General features: G+C 40.1%; 3 protein-coding genes across 3 annotated transcripts; all 3 read right to left on the bottom strand.

The window, feature by feature from the left end:
- Positions 1-2,729: 2,729 nt before the first annotated feature.
- LOC132858538 (olfactory receptor 52K1-like) lies at positions 2,730-3,671 on the bottom strand. Its single transcript, XM_060888922.1, has one exon. The coding sequence runs from the start codon at positions 3,663-3,665 to the stop codon at positions 2,730-2,732; it is 936 nt and encodes a 311-aa protein (XP_060744905.1). The 5' UTR covers positions 3,666-3,671.
- A 3,617-nt stretch (positions 3,672-7,288) lies between these two features.
- LOC132858164 (olfactory receptor 52K1-like) lies at positions 7,289-8,236 on the bottom strand. The gene has a single exon (XM_060888394.1). The coding sequence runs from the start codon at positions 8,234-8,236 to the stop codon at positions 7,289-7,291; it is 948 nt and encodes a 315-aa protein (XP_060744377.1).
- A 9,654-nt stretch (positions 8,237-17,890) lies between these two features.
- LOC132858207 (olfactory receptor 52K1-like) lies at positions 17,891-18,838 on the bottom strand. The gene has a single exon (XM_060888447.1). It carries the CDS (start codon positions 18,836-18,838, stop codon positions 17,891-17,893), a length of 948 nt encoding a protein of 315 aa, XP_060744430.1.
- Between the last annotated feature and the right edge of the window lie 4,645 nt (positions 18,839-23,483).

Here is a 23,483-nt window from a genome sequence, read left to right as displayed (position 1 = left end):
AATCTTAGCTCTTACTAAGGGCCTATATATTTATTGTTGCTGTTGTTGTCATTGCCCACATAATAGAACGCAAGTTGATCATCATTCAGTGAATTTAATCAGAGCATAATCCACCAGGACTAACACAAAGTGATACTCTTGTCTATGCCAATTCTCCCAAAGGGACCGTGAGTACAGGTAAAGCATGTTATTTATACAGAGGATTTACCAACCAACATTCATGAAATGCTGCAGGCAACCCGTGTAAGTACCACAAATGCCTGGCCAATAAAAATGTGTCATGGGACAGTCAAGTGTTTTATCCTGTCCTTGATTTACATCCATTAGATTAAGATGATCCACATGAAAAGAGCATTTTCTCATAGGTAAATGACTTCAGTTAATATTTGTAGAGTATTTAGTGTGCTTCCCATAAATTTATAAACAAACAAACAAACAAATAAATAAACAAATAAATAAATAAATAAATAAGAGCAAACAATTCACTATTTGTCTCACATTCAAGTTCCAATTAAAGTTAATTTTCTATCTGGGTGGGTGACACACTCCTGGTAACAACACTTGAGAATGTGAAGAGGAATGGGCTTGATAAGACTTGAGGCTATATGCTTTGAAAAAAATAATGTGGATGCAGAAGTGTCAGCAAATTACTGCTTGGTGTTAAACTGGATTTGTAATACCCTAGATTTTGTAATCCCTAGGATGTGCTGACGGACACATTGGAAAGACAAGCAGTCACGGTGCAGACAAAGTACTTCCTCTCCTGGATCAGTTTAAAGGTATAAGTGAGACAGCTTTTGTGAAAAGATATTAGAGACTAAAGATATTCTAAGCAAGGCCAGGCTTGACTAAGATAGGGTTTTTATGGTAAACATGGCTCTTCAGAGATGGTGGTCCCTGATTTTAAAGAATAGACCACCTGGTGTGCTCACACTCCTCAGTTTCCCAGGAAAAGTCTATTCTAGGCTTCTACATGGAAGACTCCTTCAAATATTGAACTGAGGATTCAGGAGGAACAATGATAGTAAACCAAATTCACATTCCTTAGCATGATTAAGGGTCTTTCACAGGGACCAATCAGAAAAATGAGCTCATTTGGACATTGTACATTTATTCCACTCAGTTAGCTCTTGATAGAGTTGCAATAGACCATGGAAATGTTGCAATGGACCATGGTACTGGCTCACAGGTGAAGGCTTTAAAATACCAATGGAATAGGGCCATTTTTGAGTTTTGGTTACTACAGGTCCAGGACTCACTTGGAGAGCCTATATGTCCCAGTTGGTATGGGGGTCCCACATTTTTCCACCATAGCAAACAACCAAGCCAGAACAACAATGAATTTAATTCATTTACTCAATTTCAGCATTGGGGGCATGGTGGCTTAGTGGTTAGCACGTTCGCCTCACACCTCCAGGGTTGGGGGTTCGATTCCCGCCTCCGCCTTGTGTGTGTGGAGTTTGCATGTTCTCCCCGTGCCTCGGGGTTTCCTCCGGGTACTCCGGTTTCCTCCCCCGGGCCAAAGGCATGCATGGTAGGTTGATTGGCATCTCTGGAAAATTGTCCGTAGTGTGTGATTGCGTGAGTGAATGAGAGTGTGTGCCCTGCGATGGGTTGGCACTCCATCCAGGGTGTATCCTGCCTTGATGCCCGATGATGCCTGAGATAGGCACAGGCTCCCCGTGACCCGAGAGTTCGGATAAGTGGTAGAAAATGAGTGAGTGAGTGAGAATTTCAGCATCTTAGCAATGCAACCCCTGACAAGAGTAGAATAGAAAATGCATTTTGACTGAACCTAAAATTCAACTTTAAAATTAGTTAAGGTGTTTATTTTGTTTATCAACAGCATAATAAAATTTGTGTATAACAAAATATAACTAAATACAGGAAATAAAGGAAATCCTAAAATAAAGGAATCCTAATGCATACGTTTTTTTCATAATAAGGTGAAAATCAGCCACAATGCTGTCATTGGTCTAACTTTTCACCAGACTTTTCATATATAAACTGTCCATTCAAATTGGACCTTATAGCCCCATGTTCAAAGTAGTCAGGCTTTTTGAAATGCTGAATACATTAATATACATGCTGCCTCTTTAAATCTTAAAATGCTTGTCCTCTTCCTGTTGAACAGCTCAAAAAGTACCTCTTGCATTTCTTCCAGCATCTGAAAAAAGGTAAACATACCCATACCCATTCTCAGGATGTTTTACGGGGCAACATTGACAGTTAAATATCTATTCTATTTAGGTATGCTGCTAAATATTTTTGGGGCCATTCTCTAAAGTGTGGCTAAAGTACACTAAATACTGATATCTTTAACTTTGTATAAAACATGCCATATTTTTCTCAGCTGCATAATTCAATTTTATTTGTACTGATGCTTGTTACAGTCCTACACTAGTTGCCCCCATGCTTCATGCCTTGCGTGTCCCAGCCCTACGTCACTACCAGTGTTCTTGAATAAAATACAGCACATTCAATAATTATATATTATTATATATAGGTATAGACGTACAGTGTGAGTGTATGCATCTGACCCTGCGTCTGGTGTTTTAGATTCAATACACAAAATTTTTAATGCTTATTCTTTGTAAGTAAAGAAAAAAATCAAACAAATAAAAATATAGCATTATAGCAACTTGGTCTTGTCAGAAGGTATTAAACAAGTATGCTTTAAATCTATCCTCAAACAACTGCCATAAAATGCATATGATTAAAGTACTTTATTAAGATACAAGTTGGTACACAAATTTCAAAAATTGTTCTCTTATTTCTTTGTTTCGTACTCCATATATAATTGGGTTGAAACAACTTGGAAAAAGCAAGTACATTGTGCTCAGAAACACACGGTTGGAGGGAGAAAAGTTATTTCGGATTCTGTATGACATAAATGCAATTAAGGCAAAGGTAGCAGTAACTGTCATAACAATTATATGTGTTATACAAGTGTTAATAGCCTTTACACTACCTTTGCCAGTTTTTCTAACATAGCACAGTATTATTAAATACGATACTACGATTAAAAAAAAATCAGATGTTGTTACAAGGAAAATGCATGAAAGCCCCAACATGTTGTTAATGGAAATATCTCCACAAGCCAATTGAACTAATGCCATGTGTTCACAAAAACAGTGATCTATCTCATTTGTCACACAGTAAGATAATTTTCCAGCCCAAGATACTATTATCATAATTAAGAACACATTTCTGATAACTGGAAAAAGAATAAACTTCAGACAGTTGTTCATTGACATGTATGTGTGGTAATAAAGAGGTCGGCATATAGCAAAGAAACGATCTAGAGCCATCCAGAGCAGTATAGTAGACTGAAATGTGCCAACAACATGAATGAAAAACATTTGCACCAAACAGCCCAAAAGGGAAATTCCATTCCAGTTGAATAAGAAATTAAGCAACATATTTGGAACAAAAAATATTGGTAAACACAGGTCTACAACTGCCATAAGACCAATTAGTATACACATAGGAGAATGCAAAGCCCTCTGAGAAATAATTAAATATATAAGAATAGAGTTTGAAATTGTAGACAATAAAAACATAAGGAGATAAGGAATGGAAAGAAAGGGCCGCCATTCTCCCAAATCAAGAAATCCGTTGAACGTAAAAGTTGTAAATGAAATATTTTTTGTTGTAACCAACATAATAAGGTTAAGAGTTGTTGCATAGGAGTTCATTCACTGTTCATTCACACAACGAAACCCACTGTCGTTGCTCTTGTTTGTTACAAATCTTTCAAATGTTGCTTAATGTTCTATTAGAAATGCCTAGTGAGCCAGAATAAGAACATTAGCAAAAAAAAAAAAAAACATACTGTACTTTAAATGTTCAAGACCTACAAAACATGTCATATAAACTTCCTGTCAGAACTCGCTCTGTTGTATAAATGCTTATCATGTATCCTCTTTTGCTTACTGATAGGTGATTAAAGCTTGATGCTTAACTCTATCTCTATATAGACCCTGTGTTCCCTTGTGGTTCTGATTCATGCACGTTAATCATTAGGGGCAGTGAGATAAATACTTCAATACCTAGTATTCAAAACAAATAAAATAAATAACAAATAAACAAATAAAACAGATATCATCATTTGCTCGCTATTAATATTAGTTGGCTGGCAAGTGATTATGTTTCAGACAAATTAGTATTAAAATGCATAATAATCTATTGTTTGATACATAAACACATTAAAAACTCTAATCACACACTCCCACTTTAAAAAAAAAACTGTACTTACTCCTATTCTGTGTCAAAGGCAGAGGAAGGCACATCACAGCATAGCATTTTAGTAAGAAAAATTATTCTGATGTATATATCATCAATTATAACAATATTATAATATAATGTAATGTTTATTAATTAAATTATTCTGATTAACTCCAAATAAAGATCAAAAGCTTGCGAGGAGGACTGCACATCCAAAAACCCCAAAAACTGTTAGGGTACAGGTGCTGGGCAACAAATAATAAACGAAAAAACAACAGAAATCCTGGGCCTCTTCAACCTCGTGTGATTCGGATTCTGATCCTGCTGGGCGATGGCGCAAGAGTTCTCCTTTTTTAGGTCGAGCTCTATTCGATCTTCCTGGAAAGGATCGAAGGGCATCCCGATCAAGAAGAAATGCAGAAGGGGCAAGCGTAAAAGGCAGTTCCCTACCTCCACGGGTGACGAGAAGCAACCAGGGGACACAATTATGAACTTCACAGATAAGTCTCTTCCAACACCTTTTATCTTGGCTTTGAGTAAAGGACTTTCTTTCATTCCTACTACTGAATCCAATGACTTTGACACTATAATTGATTTTCAAAAATTTTTTAGAACATTAAGGCTAAGAGAATTTTTTTCTAATTAACAATCTATTGTGCCCAGTGAAATGCCCCCCATTACTGCACAGGGTAATAGTACACAGCCAGGCAGTGTGCAGGATAACGTATTGCCGCCCGTTACTACACAGGGCAATCCCATTCCTGAACATTACGGGACATGTGTGCCTTTTAAGAGTAGGTCTACCTTTATTCCACCCAAGAATAGAAATTCGTCTTTGGACACTTTCTGTAGGCTTGTTGAGTATGATGTTACACATTTGCTTAAGAACAGGACACAATAAAATTCTATAACATTTTGTCTAAAACTGAAAGGGATGCCTTAATTGAATTAAAAAATGATAGTTCTGTGGTGGTACGCCCTGCAGATAAATTTGGTGCAATTGTATTACAACATGCTTCAGACTATGACAAGGAGATCCGCAGACAGTTAAATGCATTTAACTCATAAAACTGCATTTTATGAGCACTTATCTGTGGACCCGACTAATAAATTCAAAATGGACATTCACTCCAAATTATTGTTACATCATGAAAGGGGTGAATTTAATAAAAAATTTCTTAAAGTTGAATTTCCAGTCACCCCAATCATCTATACGCTCCCTAAGGTCCATAAAGGCCTAGATGTACCAATGAAGGGTCACCCTATTGTGAGTGTGATCGGTAGTCCTACAGAGAATATCTCTTCATTTGTTGACTTTTATATAAAACCTTTTGTACCCACTTTATTGTCTTATGTAAGGGACTCTTTGGACTTCATTGAATCATTACAGAATGTTGATTTCCCTGTTGATGATGTTATACTTACTGCTTTTGAGTTTATACACTAATATTCCCCATGTTGATGGTTTGTTAGCTTTAAGACATTTTTTATCAAAAAGAACGGGGGATGTGAGACCCAGCACAGAGTGCCTTTTGGACTTGGCAAGTATTGTTCTGACCAACAATTTTTTCCAGTTTCAAGATGATTTCTTTTTACAAGTAAAAGGGACTGCTATGGGAAGTAAAATGGCACCTAATTATGCCTGTCTGTATATGGGAGTTTTTGAAAATGAGTTTGTTTTAAATGAGATCAATCCATTTTTCTCTAACATCTTGTATTACAGACGGTTCATTGATGATATTTTTATGATCACAAATGCTACTCCCTTAGAGATGATGTCTTTTTTAAATTATCTTAATTCTAGAACTGAACATATTAATTTTACTATGGAATGTGACGCTGTTAGCATCAGTTTTCTTGATGTCAGAGTGTATGTAAAAATGGAAAACTTCACACTGATCTGTATCCAAAACCAACGGACCGTAATACTGTACAATCTTAAGAGGTGATAGTTTTCATCCTAGACCTCTAATTAAGAGTTTACCTATTAGCCAATTCAAACATGTATGTAGGATCTGCAGTACAGAAGAGTCTTATTCTCTTCAATCCGCTGATTTCAGTCGAAGGTTTGAGAACCGTTGATATCGAAAAGAGTGGATCAAAGGTGCCAAAGAGAAATTTGATAACGTATCGCAAATACAGTGTTTACATGCTAATATGAATAAGCAAAAGGACCAGTTTGATGCTCTACGTTGCATTGTAAAATATTCAGCACTTGGTAGTGAGTTTCGTAACATTTTAAATAGGCATTGGTACATCGTTCCAGTGATCCTAAGTTATTTCGAGTCTTTACAAGACGCCTGGTAGTGGTTTTTAAACGTCAAAACAATCTTCATGACTTGCTTGTGAAATCAGAGTTGCCATCACAATAAAAGCAAGGGATGCCTTCTCTTCCCGCAGGTAATTATAAATGTGGCAGTTGTACTCAGTGTTCTTTTACATATAAATGTAAGTCTTTCAATCACCCGTGAACGGGCCATGAGTATTCAAATACGTGGTACTATTACGTGTGTTTCGACTCATGTTGTTTATCTTATTCGTTGTCCCTGTGGTTTGGCGTATGTCGGCAAAATGTCTAGATCCTTGTGTACCCGTATCTGTGAGCACCGGAGTAACATGTGATGTATGATGTGACATATGATCATGTGATGATATGATCATTTATTTTTCATTTAAATAACATTAAAAACAATCAGGGAAGCATGAACGAATGTGCTCTATTACAAATAATAATATATATTTATATATATTATTTGACTCATCAATGACTCACTGCGTTCTGCGCAATAGCCAGTCTAGGCGGCATATATACTTTTTTTATTATAACATTAGTATACAATATTTTAATTACATATTTACTATTCCTAATACACCTAATTTAATAATCCTAATTTACACACCTAATACAATATATTTTAGTATTAGTGCTCAGAATCCTATGCACATAGTGTGACATTTAATCATTTTTGACAGTTATACATAAGTATTAAGTATATAAGTATTTCAATTAAATGCACAGCAAAACAAACATGCAATAATTCCACCGTCCCACTTCAGTATATTACTGTGGTAAGACTTTCAGATTGTTCAGCAATTTTAAAAACTGTTTTCTTATTTCAGTTGTTCTTATTCCATAAATAATTGGATTGAAACAGCTTGGGAATAGTATATACATAGTACTCAGAAAGACACGAATATTGGGATCAAAATGATTTCTTATTCTGTATGACATAAAAGCAATCAAGGCAAATGCTAAATTGACTGTCATGACAATAATATGTGTAATACAGGTATTGATTGCCTTCAAGTGGGCTTTTCCTGATTTCATGACAGAAGCAAAGATTATTATATATGATGCAGTAATAAAAAGAAAATCTGCAGTTGGTATAAGAAAAGCAGATACAAGGCCAATTAAGTTGTTGATAGATGTATCTCCACATGCCAACTGAACCAAGCCCATATGTTCACAAAAACAGTGATCTATCTCATTTAATGAACAGAAATTCAATTTTCCAGCCAAAGAGATCATTATAATATTTAAAAAAAAATTCCTGCTAAGTGGCAAAATAATAAACTTCAGAAAGCTATGTAGTTCCATGTATTTGTGATAATAAAGTGGTCTGCATATTGCAAAGAACCGATCTAGTGCCATCCACACCAGTGTAGTAGACTGGAATCCACCAAGAATCTGAATGCAAAACATTTGTATTAAACAGTTCACTAAAGAAATTCCATTCCAGTCAAATAAAAAGTTAAGCAACAAATTTGGCACGAAAAATATTGGCCAACACAAGTCTACAACACTCATAAAACCTATTAAAACATACATTGGAGTGTGTAAACTCTTTTGAGATACAACTAAATAAATTATGATAGAGTTTGATATAGTAGACAATAAAAACATGAGGAAATATGGTATGGATAATATAGGTCTCCATCCTCCCAAGGCCAGAAAGCCATTTAGCTTAAAAGTTGTGTGTGAAATATTTAGTAGTGAGAAATCTTGCATGCTGTTCCTGAACTACACTATTAAGGCAGAACAACTAGCAATTTTTACATTTCAGGTATTAGGGCATAATATTAGCACAGCACCAGTTTTATCTGTTGCATATTAAGGATAATACAAATCCATTCTATATGTAGACAATAATTAATGATTATTGCTTTTCATAAACATAAGAAGACACAATTTCATTGAATTTACATGTCATAATCATGTGTTTTTCAACAGACATACAATACTGTGTGGAAGAAAAGTTCAACAGATTTACAATTTTGAAGTGATTTTGTTTACAACAAAACTGAGTTGTGAATAAATTCACATACCCTGTATTGTATAAGGATTATAAGAAACATTGATTTTGAGGAATAGAAATCGCAAAATCCCATGCATGATACATCTGACAATTATCCTCTTGGCCTTTCAGGCACATGTAAAACCAAAACCACTCTCCTGTCTCTATATATCTGTACCTGTTATGTTCTCATGAGGCTCTGCTTTATTCCTACAGGCTTTAGTTAGCAGTCCTTGAATGACATGGAAAAGCAAGTCTTGTTTATCTCCTTCAGATAAGATTAAAACTATGTTTTAGCACAGGGAGGCTTTATTTTCCCGTTATTCTAAGGTGCAATAATTAACAGGGCGGAAATAAGCTGATGTCTTAATACCACACACAAAAAAATATGGTTGTACATACTGTATGAACATACAATTCCTCATTCTATTAGGCCTTCACTAAGTGTCAGGGAGCTGGAATTATATGATACAGCTATTCTATGCCTGCAACATCTGGCATATTTCACCATCAACAAAATACAAGATTGTACTTATTTTGTTGTTTTGTTATCTTTTTTGTTTTATTATTTTGTGAATATAATGTTATCTTGTATTTGCAAATAGAACTTTAAACAAATAAAGAAACCCCCAATATCAAAAAAAATAATAATAATAATAATTCCCCTCCTTGAACCGCCACCTTATTGTGGTGGAGGAGTTTGCGTGCCTGAATGATCCTAGAAGCTATGTTGTCTGGGGCTTTCTGCCCCTGGTAGGGTCTCCCAAGGCAAACAGGTCCTGGGTGACGGGCCAGACAAAGAGCGGTTCAAAACCCCTTATGAAGAAGAAAAAAACAAGGTCCGTGACGTCGCCCGGTATGGCGTAACTGGGGCCCCACCCTGGAGTCAGGCCCGGGGTTCGGGCTTGCATGTGAGCGCCTGGTGGCCGGGTCTTACCCCACGGGGCCTGGCCGGGCTGAGCCGAAGGAGCAACGTGGGGCCGATCTCCTGTGAGCCCACCACCTGCAGGAGGAACCGTAAGGGGCTGGCGCAATGTGGATTGGGTGGCAGTCGAAGCCAGGGGCCTCGGCGACCCAATCCCCGGACACGGAATCTGCTTGGGCTCTGGAACCCAACTCCTCGAGAGAGGCTGGACTCTCTACTACTCTGGAGTTGCCTGCAGTGTGAGGCAGCGGGCTGGTGTGGGCTTGCTCATAGCCCCCCAGCTCAGCAGCCATGTGTTGGAGTTCACCCCGGTAAACGAGAGGGACGTTTCCCTGCGCCTTCGGGTCGGGGATAGGTCTCTCACTGTTATTTGTGCTTACGGGCCAAATGGCAGTGTAGAGTACCCGACCTTCTTGGCGTCTCTGGGAGGGGTGTTGGAAAGTGCTTTGACCGGGGACTCCGTCGTTCTACTGGGGGACTTCACCGCTCACGTGGCCAGGGACAGTAACACCTGGAGGGGAGTGATTGGGAGGAACGGCCCCCCCAACCCGCTATTGGACTTCTGTTCTAGTCACAGTTTGTCCATAACGAACACCATGTTCAAGCATAAGGGTGTCCATCAGTACCCATGGCACCAGGACACCCTAGGTCAGAGGTCGATTATCGACTTTGTGGTTGTTTCATCTGACCTCCAGCCGTATGTCTTGGACACTCGGGTAAAGAGAGGGGCGGAGCTGTCAACTGATTACCACCTGGTGGTGAGTTGGATCCGATGGCAGGGGAGGAAGTTGGACAGACTTGGCAGACCCAAACGTACTGTGAGGGTCTGCCGGGAACGTTTGGCAGAGTCTCTGGTCAGAGAGATCTTCAACTCCCACCTCCGGCAGAGCTTCAACCAGATCCCGAGGGAGGGTGGAGACATTGAGTCCGAGTGGACCATGTTCTCCACCTCCATTGTTGACGTGGCCGCTAGGAGCTGTGGCCGTAAGGTCTCCGGTGCCTGTCATGGCAGCAATCCCCGAACCCGGTGGTGGACCCCAGAAGTAAGGGATGCCGTAAAGCTGAAGAAGGAGTCCTATTGAGCCTGGTTGGCTCAGGGGACTCCGGAGGCAGCTGATAGGTACTGGAGGGCCAAGCAAGCTTCAGCCCAGGTGGTTGTGGAGGCAAAAACTCGGGTCTGGGAGGAGTTTGGTGAGGCCATGGAGAAGGACTATCAGTTGGCCTCGAAGAAATTCTGGCAAACCATCCGGTGCCTCAGGAGGGGGAAGCAGTGCCCTGCTCACACTGTTTACAGAGGGAGTTTGAATCTGCTGACTTCGACTGGGGACATCCTCGGACGGTGGAAGGAGTACTTTCAAGGTTCTCCTCAACCCCACCGACATGTCTTCCACTGAGGAAGCAAAGGCAGAGGGCTCAGTTGTGGACTCGTCGATCCCCCAAGCTGAGGTCACTGAGGTAGTTGAGAAGCTCCTCAGTGGCAAGGCACCAGGGGTGGATGAGATCCGCCCTGAGTACCTCAAGTCTCTGGCTGTTGTGGGGCTGTCTTGGTTAACACGCCTCTGCAACATCGTGTGGCGGCTGGGGACAGTGCCTCTGGACTGGCAGACTGGGGTGGTGGTCCCTCTGTTTAAGAAGGGGGACCGGAGGGTGTGTTCCAACTACAGGGGGATCACACTCCTCAGGCTCCCCGGAAAAGTCTATGCCAGGGTACTGGAGAGGAGAATTCGGCCGATAGTCGAAACTCGGATTCAGGAGGAACAATGCGGGTTTCGTCCCTGTCATGGAACACTGGACCATCTCTATACCCTTGCCAGGTTGCTGGAGGGTTCATGGGAGTTTGCCCAACCAGTCCACATGTGCTTTGTGGATCTGGAAAAGGCATTCGTCTGTGTCCCTCGTGGTAAACTGTGGGGGGTGTTCTGGGAGTATGGGGTCCGGGGCCCTCTGCTAAGGGCTATCCGGTCCCTATGTGACCGGAGCAGGAGTTTGGTTTGCATTGCCGGCAGTAAGTCAGACTTGATCCCGGTGCATGTTGGACTCCAGCAGGGCTGCCCTTTGTCACCGGTCCTGTTCATTACTTATATGGACAGGATTTCTAGGCGCAGTCGTGGGCCGGAGGGAGTCCGGTTTGGGGACCACGGGATTTCGTCTCTGCTTTTTGCAGATGATGTACTGTTGGCTTCCTCAAATCAGGACCTTCAGCATGCTCTGGGACGGTTTGCAGCCTGAGTGGGAAGTGGCGGGGATGAGAATTAGCACCTCCAAGTCCGAGGCCATAGTTCTCAGCCAGAAAAGGGTGGCTTGCCCCCTTCAGGTTGGTGGAGAGCTTCTCTCTCAAGTGGAGGAATTTAAGTATCTTGGGGTCTTGTTCATGAGTGAGGGAAGGATGGAGCAGGAGATCGACAGGTGGATCGGTGTATCTTCTGCAGTAACGTGGTCGATATATTTCTGTGGTGAAGAAAGAGCTGAGCCGCAAGGCAAAGCTCTCTATTTACCAGTCGATCTACATTCCTACCCTCACCTATGGTCATGAGTTTTGGGTCATAACCGCAAAAGGACAAGATCCCGGATACAGGCGGCCGAAATGAGTTTCCTCCGCAGGGTGGCAGGACGGTCCCTTAGAGATAGGGTGAGGAGCTCGGTCACTCGGGAGGACCTCAGAGTAGAGCCGCTGCTCCTCCACATCGAGAGGAGTCAGCTGAGGTGGCTCGGGCATCTGTTCCGGATGCCTCCCTGGGTAGGTGTTCCGGGCATGTCCAACCGGGAGGAGGCCCCGGGGAAGACCTGGGACACGCTGGAGGGACTATGTCTCTCGGCTGGCCTGGGAACGCCTTGGTATTCCCCCGGAAGAGCTGGAGGAAGTGTCTGGGGAGAGGAAAGTCTGGGGGTCCCTGCTTAGACTGCTGCCCCCGCAACCCGGCCCCGGATAAGTGGTAGAAAATGGAATGGAATGGAATGGAATGGAATATCAAAATTGGTGTCCAATGTATTAATGCTCCTAATCCTAAATACTACTAATCTGTAAGGAAGTGAGGAACAAAGCTAAAATATTTGGTGAAATACTGATTTAATATTAAGATCCCCTACTTTCTGCAATTCAGTGCCGGGTACCATGAAAACAGTATTATAGTAATAGTAATAGTAATAGCAATGGTAATAGTAATAGTAATAGTAATAAAAAAGTAAACTGTGTTTCCTAAACATTTTGTAAAAACTATGTTACATTTACATTTAGATTTACAGCATTTGGCAGACGCCCTTATCCAGAGCGACGTACATAAGTGCTTAAATCTCTAGCATTGAATACATTAATGCTGGCTCACTAAGTTACATACTTAAGATACCATGAGCTTAAAACATTTGTTCAAAGTTACAATGAAAAAGTGTCAAAGGTTTTTTTTTTTTTTTTTTTTTTTTTTTTGCAAAAGATAAGGAAAGAAGTGCTAGTTGAAGTGTTTCCTGAATAAGTAGGTCTTCAACTACCTTGACACGATCTGGCACAATCTTCAATGACAGTCTGTGAATGATTATTGTACCCCAGAACACTAGGGCTGTCACTAGTGATTGTCTTCAAAATTGTAATATTCTATAATGATGTGAAAGTGTAAGCACTGATGTGTTGACAGGGTCGGTGTACTTTGGAGAAGCTCATAGCTATTTCATGGGAGAATTTAATTACATTTTTTGTCAGTTGTAGTCTAGATAACTTTCTTGATTTGGAGACAGGTGTTTTGAAACATAGTCAGCTTGCTTTTGCTTACACAGGTTTATTAGACAGAAGGTGGAAAGATTGGTGGATTGAAAGCATTTATATGATACCTCTGGTCCCAGACATTCTCTCTTGGGACCTACCATTGCAAAGCCTCTGGTACAGAATCATGACTGAGGTGCTATAATTGAAGTGCTTAAATTCTATTAATTCAGCAGACCTCTAAGCCTGGTGGAAGTCAACTTCCATGACTCAGCATATGATTTCAAAGAACCCTTGAGAGATAGAGAGTAATTTGGAGCTTAATTAGACACATTAAGACTTGTAGAGTCATCCGAATGAGGAGTACCCAGAGGCTTGCAGAATCACTCATAGTTGTGATCTTGATCTTGATTAATTGCAAAGGATGCAGTTGCAAAGCCTATCCTTGATGTAGCCCCACCTCCACCTTCAACTCCTCTGTCTGACATACAGCACATCTGACTGCTGTCATACTCCTCTCATACATATCCTGAACTACTCTGACGTACTTCTCCGCCAATCCTGACATCCTCATACAGTACCATAGCTAAATCCACAACGACGCAGTGCAGCACCTCCTGACCATCTCTGTACTTCTTAGTTAACATTCTCAGAACAAACATTTCAATAGTAGCGCTCTTTCTGGGAATGAAGCCATACTGCTGCTCACAAATATCTACTTCCTTTTTTTAGCCTAGCCTCCACTACTCTTTCCCATACAGTAGCTTCATAGTGTGGTTCATCAACTTTATAACTATGTAGTTGCTACAACTCTGCAATTCACCCTTGTTCTTAGAGATTGGCATATCGCTCACTGAGGATAGAAAATTTTGGGCATGATTCTAAAATATATGATTGTTAGTCACTATCATGAAAAAAGATCAAGGGGTATAATTAATAGCTCAACATTAACCAATTTGTCACTAAATGCATGTTTCAAATACATACATAGCATTTTATCAGCCTAATGTGATGTCGATCTCACAAACACAAACTTTTTTAAGAGACACATTTTTCTAGATATTATTTTTATACATTTTTGAGAAATCTTTTTACAACAGAAATTTCAAGTCAAGTCAAGTCAAGTCAAGAAGCTTTTATTGTTATTTCAACCATATATAGCTGTTGCAGTACATAGCGAAATGAGACAACGTTTCTCCAGGATCATGGTACTACATAAAACAAAGACAGGGCTAAGGACTTGTAAGTAGTCCTAGCCACATAAAGTGCAACTGTGCAACCTGGGGCAAACAGAGCAGGACAAGACAGACAAGACAGTGCAGGACAAAAGATAGTGCAGACAAAAAGTTACAAGACAATACAAAAAGTACAAAAAATACAATACACAAAGGACAATAAACAGTAAACCAAAACAGGAACCCTGCCAGGAATATTGTCTGGTCCAGCAGCCTTCTGTTGGTTAACTCTGCATAGAGTTCTCCTCACGTCGGCCGTGGATAGACAGAGTACCTGGTCGTCGGGGGAGGGATGGTCTTCCTTGCCGCTACGTTGCTCTGCACCTCAAACCGAGAGTAGAAGTCATTCAGCGCTTCTGGGAGGGAGGCGTAGCGATCACAAGCAGGTGAAGCATTTGTAAATGCATCATACACATGAAGAACATTAAAAGAGACTTAAATGAACACAAAGTATATATTTCTTTTTTTAGGAATTCCTCATGAAAAAAATCTTATTTTAATTATGTATTTATTTTTTATTTATTTATTTTATTTTTTATATAAGGGTTTGTTTTTGTACCCCATTTTGACACTTGATAACACTCCCCTAAAACACAACTACCACCCAAAGAGGGTGGAGCAAACATATGCTTTTTCCAAAATACATGAAGCCATTGTCCGTTGTCTTTTCAAACTCCTGTTCATGCAGTGTCAGAGAGCAACATAACACTAAAGCATTATCTGCCTTATTCTGTATGTGTAAACTCACTCTTGCCCACAGTTGGTTAGTGCAGATTTGGTAGCTCGGTGATTACATGTATGGCATCTTTCCATATGGTCATGATCTCTAGATCATAAGGCATGACATGTATGAACATATTAAATGTAGTTTTTGGTGCTCACAACTTTTTCCATGGTAAGGTTATAATTTCTATGGACTTCCCTATCTACAACTTATAGGACGTATCACATTTTCGTATTATTCGCTGTTTGTAATTTTTGGTATTAAAATGAAGCAAAATACCTCTTTATTATATTCTGTTAAATACTGTATAAAATACGGTGGCCGGGAAGTGCAAAACACATTAACAAATCCGAAAACAAATTAACAAATCCCAAAACACATTAACAAATCCCAAAACACATTAACAAATCCGAAAACAAATTAACAAATCCGAAAACACATTAACAAATCCGAAAACACATTAACAAATCCCAAAACACATTAACAAATCCGAAAACAAATTAACAAATCCCAAAACACATTAACAAATCCGAAAACAAATTAACAAATCCCAAAACACATTAACAAATTAGAAAACAAATTAACAAATCCCAAAACACATTAACAAATCAGAAAACAAATTAACAAATCCCAAAACACATTAACAAATCCGAAAACAAATGAACAAATCCCAAAACACATTAACAAGTCAGACAACCCGGAAGAGGTTGGTATAGTTTGTGAATGGAAACTTACCATCATCGGACGAGACACCTTTCATTCACCTGTATATCTTTAATGACAGTCGTCTTGTCCAATGATTGGTAAGTTTCCATTCACAAACTATACCTACCGCTTCCGGGTTGTCTGAATCAGTGCATGAAACACATTAACAAATCAGAAAACACATTAACAAATCAGAAAACAAATTAACAAATCAGAAAACACAACGACATTTCAGACAACCCGGAAGCGGTTGGTATAGTTTGTGATTGGACAAGACACCTGTCACTCAAAGTATACATGAAGTTCAACAGTCTGCCGCAGGGAAAAGTTGGAATGGATGGAATGGATTACTGTGGATTAATTCTGTTATTTTCTTGAACAGAGAACTTTATTTAAACGGAGAACTTCACACATTACACATAAGATTCCATACCTGTATATCTTGAGTGACAGGTGTCTTGTCCAATGATCGGTAAGTTTCCATTCAAAAACGATACACTACCGTTTCTGGGTTGTCTGACTTGTCGTTGTGTTTTCGGATTTGTTAATGTGTTTTCTGATTTGTTAATGTGTTTTCTGTTTTGTTAATTTGTTTTGGGATTTGTTAATGTGTTTTGGGATTTGTTAATTTGTTTTGGGATTTGTTCATTTGTTTTGGGATTTGGTAATTTGTTTTCGGATTTGTTCATGTGTTTTGGGATTTGTTAATTTGTTTTCTAATTTGTTAATGTGTTTTGGGATTTGTTAATTTGTTTTCTAATTTGTTAATGTGTTTTGGGATTTGTTAATTTGTTTTCGGATTTGTTAATGTGTTTTCGGATTTGTTAATGTGTTTTGCACTTCCCGGCCACCGTAATAAAACACACAGTAATGCTTTTAAACCAGCAAAATGAACTTTAATAAACAATTGTATAATAAACATGCATAAATCATTCTGTTTACTGAAGGAATACAAATATATCACCAAATGTGAAACCATATCAAATCCTCAAAATTATTAGCATTATCCCATACCATGCCTTCCATTTAAACTGAATTTCTATCATAATCAATAAATTGTTTAATTAAAATATTAAATCTGTTAAGCTGCCTTGTGATAATGTCCAATATCGAATGTAGAAGCGCTATATATATAATATTTAAGTGGGTTCTGTATACTCTTTGAGTAAACAAAAGGTGGGGTAGCTGGGCCACAGAACCTAACCATTGTCCATCTCATCACTTTTTCTTAAAATCACTCTACTGGGACTAAATATAGTCATGGTCTCAATGATTTCATTCAAAATAATTATGTTAGAGACCATGAAGATCTATTGTGCATAGACAGAACTTAGTATCATATATACTATTATTATTTTATTATAACATTAGTATATAACATTTTAATTGCATATTTACTATTCCTAAAACTATATACAGATACTGTACAAGAACATGCGCACCAGAACCAGCAGGTTCAGGGACAGCTTTTTTCCATCCACCATCACATTACTGAACTCTACACTACACCCTTAGAACACTGTAAACATACTATATATAACCTCTGTAAAATTATACATACAATGTACATATCACATATTATATTTTTTTTATACTTCTCATCCTCTACACATATTGCACTATTTCATTTATTTGTATCTTATAGCCTTTATATTTATTCACTGTACATATGTTTACATATATATCTATATATTACATGCTGTACATACAGTATGCTACATATTTATCTGCACATGTCTATTTGCACAATTGCTACTATTTGCACTTCTGGTAGATGCCAAACTGCATTTCATTGCTGTGTCCTGTACTATGCAATGACAATAAAGTTGTATCTATCTATCTATCTATCTATCTATCTATCTATCTATCTGTCTATCTGTCTGTCTGTCTGTCTGTCTGTCTGTCTGTCTGTCTATCTATCTACAGTATCTATATATCTATCTATTTTTAGTATTAGTGCTCAGAATCCTATGCACATGGTGTGACATTTAATCATTTCAGACAGCTACAGTATGTGATCAAATATACTGTATAAAAAGTTTTTCAATTAAATGTGAAGCAAAACAAACACCATCTCACTTCAGTATATTACTGTGGTAAGACTTTCAGATTGTTCAGCAATTTTAAAAACTGTTTTCTTATTTCAGTTATTCTTATTCCATAAATAATTGGATTGAAACAGCTTGGGAATAGTATATACATAGTACTCAGAAAGACACGAATATTGGGATCAAAATTATTTCTTATTCTGTATGACATAAAAGCAATCAAGGCAAATGCTAAATTGACTGTCATGACAATAATATGTGTAATACAGGTATTGATTGCCTTCAAGTGGGCTTTTCCTGATTTCATGACAGAAGCAAAGATTATTATATATGATGCAGTAATAAAAAGAAAATCTGCAGTTGGTATAAGAAAAGCAGATACAAGGCCAATTAAGTTGTTGATAGATGTATCTCCACATGCCAACTGAACCAATCTCATATGTTCACAAAAACAGTGATCTATCTCATTTGTTGAACAGAAATTCAATTTTCCAGCATAACAGATCATTATAATAATAATTAAAAAATTCCTGCTAAGTGGCACAATAATAAACTTCAGAAAGCTATGTAGTTCCATGTATTTGTGATAATAAAGTGGTCTGCATATTGCAAAGAACCGATCTAGTGCCATCCACACCAGTGTAGTAGACTGGAATCCACCAATAATCTGAATGCAAAACATTTGTATTAAACAGTTCACAAGAGAAATTCCATTCCAGTCAAATAAAAAGTTAAGCAACAAATTTGGCACGAAAATTATTGGCCAACACAAATCTACAACACTCATAAAACCTATTAAAACATACATTGGAGCGTGTAAACTCTTCTGAGATACAACTAAATAAATTATGATAGAGTTTGATATAGTAGACCATAAAAACATGAAGAAATATGGTATGGATAATATAGGTCTCCATCCTCCCAAGGCCAGAAAGCCATTTAGCTTAAAAGTTGTGTATGAAATATTTGGTGGTGAGAAATCTTGCATGCTGTTCCTGAACTTCACTATTAAGGCAGAATTACTAGCAATTTTTACATTTCAGGTATTAGCACAGCACCAGTTTTATCTGTTGCATATTAAGGATAATACAAATCCATTCTATATGTAGACAATAATTAATGATTATTGCTTTTCATAAACATAAGAAGACATGTCATAATCATGTGTCATAATCATAATCATAATAATGTGTTTTTCAACAGACACACAATACTGTGTGGAAGAAAAGTTCAACAGATTTACAATTTTGAAGTGATTTTGTTTACAACAAAACTGAGTTGTGAATAAATTCACATACCCTGTATTGTATAAGGATTATAAGAAACATTGATTTTGAGGAGTAGAAATCGCAAAATCCCATGCATGATACATCTGACAATTATCCTCTTGGCCTTTCAGGCACATGTAAAACCAAAACCACTCTCTGTCTCTATATACCTGTACCTGTTATGTTCTCATGAGGCTCTGCTTTATTCCTACAGGCTTTAGTTAGCAGTCCTTGAATGACATGGAAAAGCAAGTCTTGTTTATCTCCTTCAGATAAGATTAAAACTATGTTTTAGCACAGGAAGGCTTTATTTTCCCATTATCTAAGGTGCAATAATGAACAGGGCGGAAATGAGCTGATGTCTTAATACCACACACAAAAAAATATGGTTGTACATACTGTATGAACATACAATTCCTCATTCTATTAGGCCTTCACTAAGTGTCAGGGAGCTGGAATTATATGATACAGCTATTCTATGCCTGCAACATCTGGCATATTTCACCATCAACAAAATTCAAGATTGTACTTATTTTGTTGTTTTGTTATCTTTTTTGTTTTATTATTTTGTGAATATAATGTTATCTTGTATTTCCAAATAGAACTTTAAACTAATAAAGAAACCCCCAATATCAAAAAATAATAATAATAATAATTCACCTCCTTGAACCGCCACCTTATTGTGGTGGAGGAGTTTGCGTGCCTGAATGATCCTAGAAGCTATGTTGTCTGGGGCTTTCTGCCCCTGGTAGGGTCTCCCAAGGCAAACAGGTCCTGGGTGACGGGCGACACAAAGAGCAGTTCAAAACCCCTTATGAAGAAGAACAAAACAAGGTCTGTGACGTCACCCGGTATGGTGCAACCGGGGCCCCATCCTGGAGTCAGGCCCGGGGTTGGGGCTCGCATGTGAGTGCCTGGTGGCCGGGTCTTACCCCACAGGGCCTGGCTGGGCTGAGCCCGAAGGAGCAACGTGGGGCCGATCTCCTGTGAGCCCACCACCTGCAGGAGGAACCGTAAGGGGCTGGTGCAATGTGAATTGGGTGGCAGTCGAAGCCGGGGGCCTCGGCGACCCAATCCCCGGACACGGAATCTGGCTATAGGGACATGGAATATCACTTCGCTGGGGGGGAAGGAGCCTGAGCTGGTTCGGGAGGTTGAGAGATACCAACTAAAGATAGTTGGCTCGCCTCCACGCACAGCTTGGGCTCTGGAAGCCAACTCCTCGAAAGAGGCTGGACTCTCTACTACTCTGGAGTTGCCTGCAGTGTGAGGCGGCGGGCTGGTGTAGGCTTGCTCATAGCCCCCCAGCTCAGCAGCCATGTGTTGGAGTTCACACCGGTAAATGAGCCTGTGCCTTCGGGTCCAATGGCAGTGTAGAGTACCGGTCCTTCTTGGCATCTCTGGGAGGGGCGCTGGAAAGTGCTCCGACCGGGGACTCCATCGTTCTACTGGGGGACTTCACTGCTCACGTGGGCAGCGACAGTAACACCTGAAGGGGAGTGATTGGGAGGAACGGCCCCCCCGACCTGAACCTGAGTGGTGTTCTGCTATTGGACTTCTGTGCTAGTCACAGTTTGTCCATAACGGACACCATGTTCAAGCATAAGGGTGTCCATCAGTACCCATGGCACCAGGAAACCCTAGGTCAGAGGTCGATTATCGACTTTGTGGTTGTTTCATCTGACCTCCGCCGTATGTCTTGGACACTCGGGTAAAGAGAGGGGCGGAGCTGTCAACTGATCACCACCTGGTGGTGAGTTGGATCCGATGGCAGGGGAGGAAGTTGGACAGACTTGGCAGACCCAAATGTACTGTGAGGGTCTGCCGGGAACGTTTGGCAGAGTCTCCGGTCAGAGAGATCTTCAACTCCCACCTCCGGCAGAGCTTCAACCAGATCCCGAGGGAGGGTGGAGACATTGAGTCCGAGTGGACCATGTTCTCCACCTCCATTGTTGACGCGGCCGCTAGGAGCTGTGGCCGTAAGATCTCCGGTGCCTGTCGTGGCGGCAATCCCCGAACCCGGTGGTGGACCCCAGAAGTAAGGGATGCCGTAAAGCTGAAGAAGGAGTCCTATCATGCCTGGTTGGCTCAGGCACTTTCAAGTACTTTCAAGGTTCTCCTCAACCCCAACAACATGTCTTCCACTGAGGAAGCAGAGGCAGAGGGCTCAGTTGTGGACTCGTCGATCCTCCAAGCTGAGGTCACTGAGGTAGTTGAGAAGCTCCTCAGTGGCAAGGCACCGGGGGTGGATGAGATCCGCCCTGAGTACCTCATGTCTCTGGATGTTGTGGGGCTGTCTTGGTTAACACACCTCTGCAACATCGTGTGGCGGCTGGGGACTTCGGCTTGCCCCCTTCAGGTTGGTGGAGAGCTTCTCTCTCAAGTGGAGGAGTTTAAGTATCTTGGGGTCTTGTTCACGAGTGAGGGAAGGATGGAGCAGGAGATCGACAGGTAGATCGGTGTATCTTCTGCAGTAACGCGGTCGATATATTTCTGTGGTGAAGAAAGAGCTGAGCCGCAAGGCGAAGCTCTCTATTTACCAGTCGATCTACATTCCTACCCTCACCTATGGTCATGAGTTTTGGGTCATGACCGAAAGGACAAGATCCCGGATACAGGCGGCCGAAATGAGTTTCCTCCGCAGGGTGGCAGGACGGTCCCTTAGAGATAGGGTGAGGAGCTCGGTCACTCGGGAGGAGCTCAGAGTAGAGCCGCTGCTCCTCCACATCGAGAGGAGTCAGCTGAGGTGGCTCGGGCATCTGTTCCGGATGCCTCCCTGGGTAGGTGTTCCGGGCATGGCCAAATCGGGAGGAGGCCCCGGGGAAGACCTAGGACACGCTGGAGGGTCTATGTCTCTTGGCTGGCCTGGGAATGCCTTGGTATTCCCCCGGAAGAGCTGGAGGAAGTGTCTGGGGAGAGGAAAGTCTGGGGGTCCCTGCTTAGACTGCTGCCGCCGCAACCCGGCCCCGGATAAGTGGTAGAAAATGGAATGGAATGGAATGGGATGGAATATCAAAATTGGTGTCCAATGTATTAATGCTCCTAATCCTAAATACTCCTAATCTGTAAGGAAGTGAGGAACAAAGCTAAAATATTTGGTGAAATACTGATTTAATATTAAAGAAGTTCCCCTACTTTCTGCAATTCAGTGCTGGGTACCATGAAAACAGTATTATAGTAATAGTAATAGTAATAGTAATAGCAATGGTAGTAATAGTAATAGTAATAAAAAAAGTACACTGTGTTTCCCAAACATTTTGTAAAAACTAAACAAAAACTATGTTACATTTACATTTACATTTACAGCATTTGGCAGACGCCCTTATCCAGAGCGACGTACATAAGTGCTTAAATCTCTAGCATTGAATACATTAATGCTGGCTCACTAAGTTACATACTTAAGATACCATGAGTTTAAAACATTTGTTCAAAGTTACAATGAAAAAGTGTCAAAGGATTTTTTTTTTTTTTTAAATGCAAAAGATAAGGAAAGAAGTGCTAGTTGAAGTGTTTCCTGAATAAGTAGGTCTTCAACTATCTTGACACGATCTGGCACAATCTTCAATGACAGTCTGTGAATGATTATTGTACCCCAGAACACTAGGGCTGTCTTCAAAATTGTAATATTCTATAATGATATGAAAGTGTAAGCCCTGATGTGTTGACAGGCTCGGTGTACTTTGGAGAAGCTCATAGCTATTTCATGGGAGAATTTAATTACATTTTTTGTCAGTTGTAGTCTAGATAACTTTCTTGATTTGGAGACACAGTTGTTTTGAAACATAGTCAGCTTGCTTTTGCTTACACAGGTTTATTAGACAGAAGGTGGAAAGATTGGTGGATTGAAAGCATTTATATGATACCTCTGGTCCCAGACATTCTCTCTTGGGACCTACCATTGCAAAGCCTCTGGTACAGAATCATGACTGAGGTGCTATAATTGAAGTGCTTAAATTCTATTAATTCAGCAGACCTCTAAGCCTGGTGGAAGTCAACTTCCATGACTCAGCATATGATTTCAAAGAACCCTTGAGAGATAGAGAGTAATTTGGAGCTTAATTAGACACATTAAGACTTGTAGAGTCAATCCAAATGAGGAGTACCCAGAGGCTTGCAGAATCACTCATAGTTGTGATCTTGATCTTGATTAATTGCAAAGGATGCAGTTGCAAAGCCTATCCTTGATGTAGCCCCACCTCCACCTTCAACTCCTCTGTCTGACATACAGTACTCACTGCTGTCATACTCCTCTCATACATATCCTGAACTACTCTGACGTACTTCTCCGCCAATCCTGCCATCCTCATACAGTACCATAGCTAAATCCACAACGACGCAGTGCAGCACCTCCTGACCATCTCTGTA

Source organism: Tachysurus vachellii, chromosome 15 (genome assembly GCF_030014155.1).
Source record: "Tachysurus vachellii isolate PV-2020 chromosome 15, HZAU_Pvac_v1, whole genome shotgun sequence".
In the NCBI taxonomy this organism is placed as follows: domain Eukaryota; kingdom Metazoa; phylum Chordata; class Actinopteri; order Siluriformes; family Bagridae; genus Tachysurus; species Tachysurus vachellii.
The sequence above is the reverse complement of the archived record's forward strand: the minus strand, read 5'-3'. Positions and strand labels throughout refer to the sequence as shown.